This window comes from Piliocolobus tephrosceles, chromosome 13 (assembly GCF_002776525.5).
Source record: "Piliocolobus tephrosceles isolate RC106 chromosome 13, ASM277652v3, whole genome shotgun sequence".
NCBI classification, from domain to species: domain Eukaryota; kingdom Metazoa; phylum Chordata; class Mammalia; order Primates; family Cercopithecidae; genus Piliocolobus; species Piliocolobus tephrosceles.
The window spans coordinates 92,672,555-92,682,072 of record NC_045446.1 but is presented as its reverse complement, the minus strand read 5'-3'; the positions used below and the strand labels follow the sequence as shown (position 1 = coordinate 92,682,072).

At 39.7% G+C, this 9,518-nt stretch overlaps 1 protein-coding gene across 2 annotated transcripts; it reads left to right on the top strand.

Annotated features, from left to right (window-relative positions):
• Window positions 1-648: 648 nt before the first annotated feature.
• MMP1 (matrix metallopeptidase 1) lies at window positions 649-9,307 on the top strand. Of its 2 annotated transcripts, none has more exons than XM_023208128.3 (10): window positions 649-710; window positions 1,363-1,566; window positions 1,660-1,808; window positions 2,032-2,157; window positions 3,224-3,379; window positions 3,540-3,657; window positions 6,095-6,228; window positions 7,723-7,885; window positions 8,412-8,515; window positions 8,697-9,307. In XM_023208128.3, exons 2-10 carry the CDS (start codon window positions 1,415-1,417, stop codon window positions 8,804-8,806), a joined length of 1,212 nt encoding a protein of 403 aa, XP_023063896.1. In that variant the 5' UTR covers window positions 649-710; window positions 1,363-1,414; the 3' UTR covers window positions 8,807-9,307. The 2 variants fall into 2 exon arrangements, with proteins under 2 accessions (XP_023063896.1, XP_023063895.1); XM_023208127.3 differs by having other exon boundaries at window positions 649-824; window positions 1,322-1,566.
• The last annotated feature ends 211 nt before the right edge of the window (window positions 9,308-9,518 follow it).

Here is a 9,518-nt window from a genome sequence, read left to right as displayed (position 1 = left end):
GATCTTGAACTCCTCGGCTCAAACGATTCCCCTGCCTTGGCCTTCCAAAATTCTGAGATTATAGGCTTGAGCCACCATGTCTGGCTCTGAGTAAAGAGTAAGGGAAGCCGTGGTGCTATCGCAATAGGGTACCAGGCAGCTTAACAAAGGGAGAAGGGAACCTCAGAGAACCCCAAAGAGCCACCATAAAGTGAGTGCTGGAGGAGCTGAACTTCAGTCAGCACAGGTGATGAACAGCCATAAGGTGCGCCGTGTTAGTAATTCCACCCTCTGCCCTGGGAGCAAGGTGTGTGGGGAAACCTGTAGCACTTTATGACCATCAGAATTAACTCTTTTTCAAAAAGGTCATGGAGTACTCTTTGACCTGTGTATATAACAAGAGCCTTTCTCAAATCGGATAGAAATGAATTGGAGGAAACCACTGTTTACATGGCAGAGTGTGTCTCCTTCACACACATCTTGTTTGAATTTAATCATGACATTGCAACACCAGGTGATTCCAAGCAATCTGCTAGGAGTCACCATTTCTAATGATTGCTTAGTCTATTCACAGCTAATCAAGAGGATGTTGCAAAACATGAGTCACATAGCCTCTGGCTTTCTAGAAAGCAAGGACTCTATATATACAGAGGGAGCTTCCTAGCTGAGATGTTGAAGCAGCAGGAAGCTGAGAAGTCATCACTTACCTTGGGCTGAGAAAGAAGACAAGGGCCAGTATGCACAGCTTTCCTCCACTGCTGCTGCTGCTGCTGTTCTGGGGTGTGGTGTCTCACGGCTTCCCAGCGACTCTAGAAACACAAGAGCAAGATGTGGACTTAGTCCAGGTAAATGCTGCATTGCATCTGACAATAATGCAAATCTTTAGTTTGTATTTTTCTGCAGTAATATAATAGAGTTTTTTAAGGATGGATTTCCTATAAAGAGATTTTTTTTTTTTTTTTTTTTTTTTGCTAGAAACAGCACCCTCCCACAAAAACGTATCTAGCCATGCATAGGCTCTCCTTTTCCAGTTGGAGGTGAGAGTGAACTAAAGGAACAGCATCCAAACCTCTCTCCACAAATTGTAGACTTGTAACAGTATGCAAATCTTGCTCTATAAAGATTGCTTTACTATGAAGTTCTTACTTCACAGTAATTAATAGTAGGAACATTTTTACTCTGAAATTTCATTTTTCACCAAAAATAAGGATAAAAGCAATTGCAAAATCTAAACATAAGCTTTAAAAGCAGTTCTCTGTTCTGGCTAAAACTTAATGCCATCAATTTTTAGAATAATGAGAAAGATTTTCCATGCAGTGTTTCGACAATTTTCTTTTGTCAGAAATACCTGGAAAAATACTACAACCTGAAGAATGATGGAAGACAAGTTCAAAAGCAGAGAAACAGTGGCCCAGTGGTTGAAAAATTGAAGCAAATGCAGGAATTCTTTGGGCTGAAAGTGACTGGGAAACCAGATGCTGAAACCCTGAAGGTGATGAAGCAGCCTAGGTGTGGAGTGCCTGATGTGGCTCAGTTTGTCCTCACGGAGGGGAACCCTCGCTGGGAGCAAACACATCTGACCTACAGGTAGGCAGATGGAGGGCCAGAGTGAGAGAGCTATTTCCCACAATAGTGGTAAGATGTCATGTCCAATGTGTCTCTATCTTGTTTCATTCTAAGGATTGAAAATTACACGCCAGATTTGCCAAGAGCAGATGTGGACCGTGCCATTGAGAAAGCCTTTCAACTCTGGAGTAATGTCACACCTCTGACATTCACCAAGGTCTCTGAGGGTCAAGCAGACATAATGATATCTTTTGTCAGGGGAGGTAAGTTCTTGTCGAACCTTAACCTCACCTTGCCCTTAAATCTCGTAGCTGTGCAACTGGAATTGCTTGTTTAAGAGGAATGTTGATTTTATGGGCTCAAAGAGGGAAACTGCATCACATTTGATGGAAGTCTATTGGCCTCTTAACAAAGCTAATGCTTGCCCTTCTGGCTTAGCTTACATAAGAACCACAAGGAAACTTCACTGAATTCTGTTTCTTTCAGATCATCGGGACAATTCTCCCTTTGATGGTCCTGGAGGAAATCTTGCTCATGCTTTTCAACCAGGCCCAGGTATTGGGGGGGATGCTCATTTTGATGAAGATGAAAGGTGGACCAACAATTTCAGAGGTAAGTCTATCAAATTTGCCTCTCTCAATTCTCCCCCCTCCCTTTCATGTTTCATTGTAATATTGGTTGATTTAGTTGAAAGAATCATTCGTAGAAGTATATCTTTTTCTATTACCACTCAGAAAATCAGTGATATATTTAGAAAAGTGAAAGGTCTTTTCTGCTAGCTAACAACATCTTAGCAGTGACAGCTAGGCTACTCTAAAATTTTTATTAAGAAAATGTTGAAAACTTTGATGTTTTACTTGTGGGCATCAACATTAAATCTTTTTAATTAGAAGAAAACAGCAACATTTAACAGTGGTCATAAACTTACATGGAAATTAAAGAAAATGAAGGCTTTTTGTATTTTCCAAAATTTCCAGCAGTCAACATTTATCAGTTTTGTAAATAAGAAATATATTAAATGTTAGGCTGGGCGCAGTGGCTCATGCCTGTAATCCCAGTGATTTGGGAAGCCGAGGCAGGAAGGTCACAAGGTCAGGAGTTCGAGACCAGTCTGACCAATATGGTAAAACCCCATCTCTACTAAAAATATAAAAATTCGACAGGCATGGTGGCACACGCCTGTAATCTCAGCTACTCAGGAGGCTGAGGCAGGAGAATCACTTGAACTCAGGAGGCAGAGGTTGCAGTGAGCCGAGACTGCACCACTGCACTCTAGCCTGGGTGACAGAGCAAGAATCCATCTCAAAAAAAAAAAAAAAGAAAAGAAAAGAAAAAGAAAAATATATAAAGTTAATAGAGCTTTATTGCTTCTCTGCGAAATAATACATGTCATTTAATCATTGATAATATTGACTAATCCATAGTAGGCTTTCAGTCAGCTGAATTTGTCTTTTAATTGTATCAGTGTAATCATAGAGTTTAGATTTTAACCTGTCTCTTCATTGTTAATAAATGCGTGCCTTCTGCCTTTGGAAAAAAGATATACAGACATATATTTCAAAAAGTCACTGATAAAATGGGAGCATTCTTCCTTGTAGTTGTAAATTATTTATTAGTTAAATGCCTCAAAACTGAATACATTTCAAATAATTACAAATGGATGTATTGGCCTTTTTAGAGTACAATTTATATCGTGTTGCGGCTCATGAACTCGGCCATTCTCTTGGACTCTCTCATTCTACTGATATCGGGGCTTTGATGTACCCCAGCTACACCTTCAGTGGTGATGTTCAGCTATCTCAGGATGACATTGATGGCATCCAAGCCATATATGGTGAGTATGGAGAAAAGCATTACCGACAAGGGCCTGGTGGTCTTTATATCTATTTCAAATAAAACAGTCATTAGCGATATCCTTGAAGAAGCTGTCTTCATTGTTTATGTAGTTTTCTAACGCTAGGCAAAACTAACTGCAGGTATTTTGTTTTCCTTAGGAGGTTCCCAAAATCCTGTCCAGCCCACCGGCCCACAAACCCCAAAAGTGTGTGACAGTAAGCTAACCTTTGATGCTATAACTACGATTCGGGGAGAAGTAATGTTCTTTAAAGACAGGTAAGATGTCAGTTCTTCTTTGTGATCTGCATTTGTAGTAATCACAACTTTCACTACTATGGTTATTAATGATTATGCTTCACATGTTACTTATTTCACACTGATTTACATCTATAATTATATGGTAGCAACTGCATGCATTTGTACAACATAATGTACTTGTAACAACTTTGTTTTTCTACATGTAGGTAGAAAACATTAGGTTATCTGATCCTCAGAAAATATAGTTAATTTAGAAAACCAGTGTGTATGATCTTGTTTTACAGATCAGCAAAGTAAGTCAGAGAGAAGGAAAGAGATCTTTTGGGGGCATAGAGCTCATTGGTAGCAGAGCAGTTATTGGTCTTCTGTCCGCTACTTCAGGTCTCTTTTCATTATGCGACGCTTTATGATGATAAGTATCATAGGACTTTCTTAGGAGAAAGTGGTCCTTTCCATAGCAATGTCTCGCTGATAAGGGTTGCATAGCCATCCTTTAATTATCTCCCGTGCCAGCCTGGAAAAATGGCCCTCCCAAAGCCTGTTTTCTTGAAGGGTTTCTGTTGCCCCCTGGAGGCCCAGAGAAGAAGAGATGGGACAGAGCCAATGCTGGGAAAGTCCCCAAGAACTGATGTAATCCCTCCTGGGACAGATAGGGGTAACATGGAGCTTCCCTCTTCAGAGAAGAATCCCAGAACTTCCTCTGCAGCATATGGACTCAAAAAGGTTGGGGTCATCTCACATGCAAGGAGGAGGCCTGCTGTGTGTACCACAGTGATTCCTAAAGGATCAGGCAAAATAACACACTCTTTTGGTGTATTATTGCACACTGCATTTGGTGAATGATGTAGTCCACAGAAAGATCAACACATAGAAATTCAGGGTGGTCTGAAAGGCTGGTTCTCTGCAGCCTTTCAAGTGCTGTGGCACTGTTTTACTACTCTGTAGTAGCATCTCTCCTAGAATTCCGGGCACTGGCTCATAATTCTTTCTGCCCACTCTTTAGTTTTTAAGTGTAAAAGATAAGGCTGGAGGTAAACTATACAGGGTGTGGTTCAATGCTGGGACAAGTTAAGAAAACAGATGGTTTGAAAGGAAACCTCTCAGTACAGCAGGACACATCTATCAAACCAAATAGTACTAGATGGAACGGGACCAATTTGAGAATTTGCCAGAATTGAAAGGACACAGAGGTCATTTAAATGTTGCCACGTCGGGGAGACATGAAACGCTAGAGATAGAGATAGTAACTGATTTGCCTAAGATATCACAGCCAGGCAGAGGCAGGATGGGACCTAGAAGTCAGGTTTCTGACAGCCAAAGCCATAAGTTTCCCTGTGGCCTGGAATCTGGAGCTCTTCTGTGTCAGCCCACATGACAGTCCATGCTGTGCTGTTACCCTAGTCCCTATAAACTCTATAATCCACTTTGTGTAAGTACTACTAACCAAGGGACAACAAAGGGAGTGGCTGCCAGACCTCAGTTTAAAAATCAACCTTAGCCTCTTACCAGCCGGGTGGCCTTAGACACCTCCCTTAGCCTCCCTGACCTCAATTTCTCATCCTCAAATACTCTCTTGTAGTGTCCTTGTGATAAGCTCTGATGTAAGGACTGGGCCTGGTGTGTTGTAAGTCATCACTAAATATAGCATATTAGAGTCATGGTCCAGCTGGTAATGTGCACAGCCGATCCCTAATGGCTCACCAAAGCTGACTGTTAAATTTTGAAGAATTTTGCATGTTAACTGTGAACCATAGCCATTATTAAAAATTAAATTATAGGCCAGGTGCAGTGGATCACACTTGTAATCGCAGCACTTTGAGAGGCCGAGGTGAGGGAATCATCTGAGGTCAGGAGTTCAAGACCAGCCTGGCCAACATGGTGAAACCCTGTCTCTACTAAAAGTACAAAAATTAGCTGGGTGTGTTGGCCTGCACCTGTAATCCCAGCTACTCAGGAGGCTGAGGCAGGAGGATCCTTGAACCTGGGAGGCAGAGGTTGCAGTGAGCCAAGATTATACCACCGCACTCCAGCCTGGGCGACAGAGTGAGACTCTGTCTCAAAAAAGTAAATAAATAAAAAATAAATAGATAAAACTTAAATTATATAAACAAAATTAAATTACATTAAAAGATAATAAAAATAATTAAAACTCATCTCTTTGTCATAATTTTACTGCATTTTTCTACTTGTTTATGTTCTTAAAGTTACTTATGCCTATTTTATTTGTATGCTGTACAATGGTGCTCCACTGAGACTCGTGAAATTCATCGTAATGGGAGTATTTCAACCTAGTGAGATCAGCAAATGCTATAAACCAACCCTCCTTTGGGGAGCTGAATGTTAAACATTTACCAGCACACCTCTAGTGCCAGCAACAAGAAGGAGCTGGAGCTGGATGTCTGCCAGAGATTACCAGAAATTAGATGGAAACGTTTCTTTCTTTTTTTCTAATCAGATTCTACATGCGCACAAATCCCTTCTACCCGGAAGTTGAGCTCAATTTCATTTCTGTTTTCTGGCCACAATTGCCAAATGGGCTTCAAGCTGCTTACGAATTTGCCGAGAGAGATGAAGTCCGGTTTTTCAAAGGTAATCCTTCTAATTATTTTTCACTGTTTTAATAAATCAATTTTTTATTCCCTTTGAGGCTGAGATATAAGGGTACTAGCTACATTCTCTCCAGGGACTTTTGAAAATCTCAGCCTCACCAACCAAATCAATGGAAGTCCATCAACTTAACTAAACAGTGCATAGTGCATTTTGGAGTCATTTTAAACAAAAGGCAAATGACTGGAGAAAGAATGTTCTGGCCTTTTTAATGAATCTAGATTTACAAAAATGTTTTCTGCATGAACTACGTATTTAAAACCCCCTCCATATTCCTGGGAATACTCAAAGTAAAAATCGAGACTTGGGCCAATTCTACAGAGGATGGAATGGAAAGATTTTGTTTGTATGATTTCCTAGACTCTATTTCAATACAAACTACCCTCTTGAGAAGGAGAGAGGCTCCCAGTAGGCAGTTAAGATAGGGGATGCCACAACCCTGCTGTAAGAGTGTGGTCCTCAGACCAGCAGCATTGGCATCACCTGACAGTCTGTTACAAATTCAGAATCTCGGGTCCTGCTTCAGTTCTTCTTTGATAGAATCTGAATTTTAACAAGTTTCCTGGGCAATTCATATGCACATCAAATTATGAGAAGTTCTGAATACTGTGAATTGATTGGGAGAAACTTCTTTCATTCTGTCAGAATGAAACACAATCCAGTGATCAGCTCCTGGACTTTGAAGACACTGTGTCATGCACAAGTATTTTTACAAACACATGTTTAGCATAGTACAATGAATAAGACATTTGACTCAGCCATATACTCAAGGCAAATAATTAAATGCAGGTCAGGTGGGCCAAACGCTTTGAAACAGAATTTCTAGCCTTTAAATTATGAAATTAAGGGGATGTTAGAGACAGAAAGTTTCACATTCCTTTTTCATGAGGGCTAAATAGCACGTGTGTACAATAAGAGAAATCTTGGCTTTAGTATATGAGACCAGCTTTATGTGATGAGGGGCTTACTGAGTATAAACACGGAAACTGGACACAGCATTAATTCAAGTATTTGGAACTGTCTTCTAGTCAAATGCAGTGATTTGAATCCCAGGATTGCAAATCCTTACAGGTTGTGAGTCACTACAGCACTCTGCCCTTTATTATACAAATTGGTTGAACTTCCACAGTCCATGAGCAAACCTAGGGAAATGAAGTTTCTATCACCAAGGTGGCATAACTAACTCTTTAGTCATTTGAACATCTGACTTTTGAAAGAAGCCCCCAACCCCATAAACGAGTCATTCTCAAAACTTGCTGCAGATTAGAATCAACTAAGAAGCTTCAAAAGATAGACACATTTAATTGGTCTGAGATAGGGTCCTGGCATCAGTATTTTCAAAAATCTCCCTAGATGATTCTAATCAGCAGCCAGGGCACTGCACTAGCATGTGAAACTAAGAACTTACCTAGAAATTAGCTTACTGCCTAGTGAAGTCTTAGGCAAGTGTTTTCATCACTGTTTCTTGATTGGCAGGGAATAAGTACTGGGCTGTTCAGGGACAGAATGTGCTACGTGGATACCCCAAGGACATCTATAGCTCCTTTGGCTTCCCTAGAACTGTGAAGCATATCGATGCTGCTCTTTCTGAGGAAAACACTGGAAAAACCTACTTCTTTGTTGCTAATAAATACTGGAGGTAAGTTTAAGTGCAGAGAATGTTAGGGCCTCAGTTCTTTCTACATAAAAAGTTCTAGAACACCCCATTTCAAAGTGAGTCTCAAACTGCCTTGGCCAGCATCCTTTTCTGCAAATGGCTGGTGCCAATCTATTGTCTATTTAGTCTGTTGACCAATAGTCATCACACAATGCCTGTACTGGGAATCCAGAGAATGTAGGGGGATGAATTTTAAAAGGATGTAGAATTGAGGGCATTCATCTTAACAGAGCTACTTTGGCCAAAAGTTACTTATCTTTCATAGTATGTTACCTCAATAGGACATAGCATAGAACCTACTGGAGAATTCGATGTGGGATTTCAGAAGGGCCTTAAAGGCCTTTTAGTTCACCCAACATTCCACCTTACCCCATCTACTCCCCATTTCACAAATGATCTATAAAATGAAATATTCTGGTTAAATTCCTCATGGTGTATTTTCTGTAATGATTTTGAGAGTGTACATGTTTAGCAAAAGGTCTGACACTCTTAACTCTTTTCTGACCAGGTATGATGAATATAAACGATCTATGGACCCAGGTTATCCCAAAATGATAGCACATGACTTTCCTGGAATTGGCAACAAAGTTGATGCAGTTTTCATGAAAGATGGTAAGCAAATATGCATGTATTTCCTCCATTTCATTGCCATAGCAATAGCATCATTATTGTTAGTTAGAACAACAAATGCCAAAAATATCTGCGCTCACAAATGAATTGGTTTCTCAAGAATTCAAGTTAAACCTAGAAACTACTTGTATAATGTAGTAAGTCTCTTTTGTTTTGTTTCTAGGATTTTTCTATTTCTTTCATGGAACAAGGCAATACAAATTTGATCCTAAAACGAAGAGAATTTTGACTCTCCAGAAAGCTAATAGCTGGTTCAACTGCAGAAAAAATTGAACATTACTAATCTCAATGGAAAATACATTATGTGAGTCCAAAGGAGGTGTTTTCCTGAAGAACTGTCTATTTTCAGTCATTTTTAACCTCTAGAATCACTGATACACAGAATATAATCTTATTTATACCTCATTTTGCATATTTTTTTACAATTTAGAATGTTGCCCTGTTTGTACTGATATAATTTAGTTCCACAAATGGTGGGTACGAAAAGTCAAGTTCGTGGCTTATGGATTCATATAGGCCAGAGTTGCAAAGATCTTTTCCAGAGTATACAACTCTGATCTTGATCCCAGAGAGCAGCTTCAGTGACAAACATATCTTTTCAAGACAGAAAGAGACAGGAGACATGAGTCTTCACTGGAGGAAAAGCAGCTCAAGAACGCATGTGCAGTCACTAGTGTCACCCTGGATAGGCAAGGGATAACTCTTCTTACACAAAATAAAGAGTTTTATGTTTGAAATAAAGTCAACCTTGTTTCTACTGTTTTATATACTTTCTATGATATTTATTAGTTATTTTCTGATGACACAGTCACACTTGCAGAGACTGCTTTTCAAATTTGAAATGGGAAGTAGACAATATAAAAAAAAATTCATGTGGGAAATTAGGATATACAAAAAACTCAAATATTCTCTATTCACATGGAATTTATACTATATAAACTGGGGTGAGGGAAGGGAATCCATTTCCCTTGCCCCACGTATAGAT

Coding starts and splice junctions, on each gene's coding strand:
- MMP1 (XM_023208127.3), top strand. CDS start 717: ATGCACAGCTTTCCTCCACTGCTGCTGCTGCTGCTGTTCTGGGGTGTG. Junction 1,567..1,659: donor CAAACACATCTGACCTACAG/GTAGGCAGATGG, acceptor TTTCATTCTAAG/GATTGAAAATTACACGCCAG. Junction 6,229..7,722: donor TGAAGTCCGGTTTTTCAAAG/GTAATCCTTCTA, acceptor CTTGATTGGCAG/GGAATAAGTACTGGGCTGTT.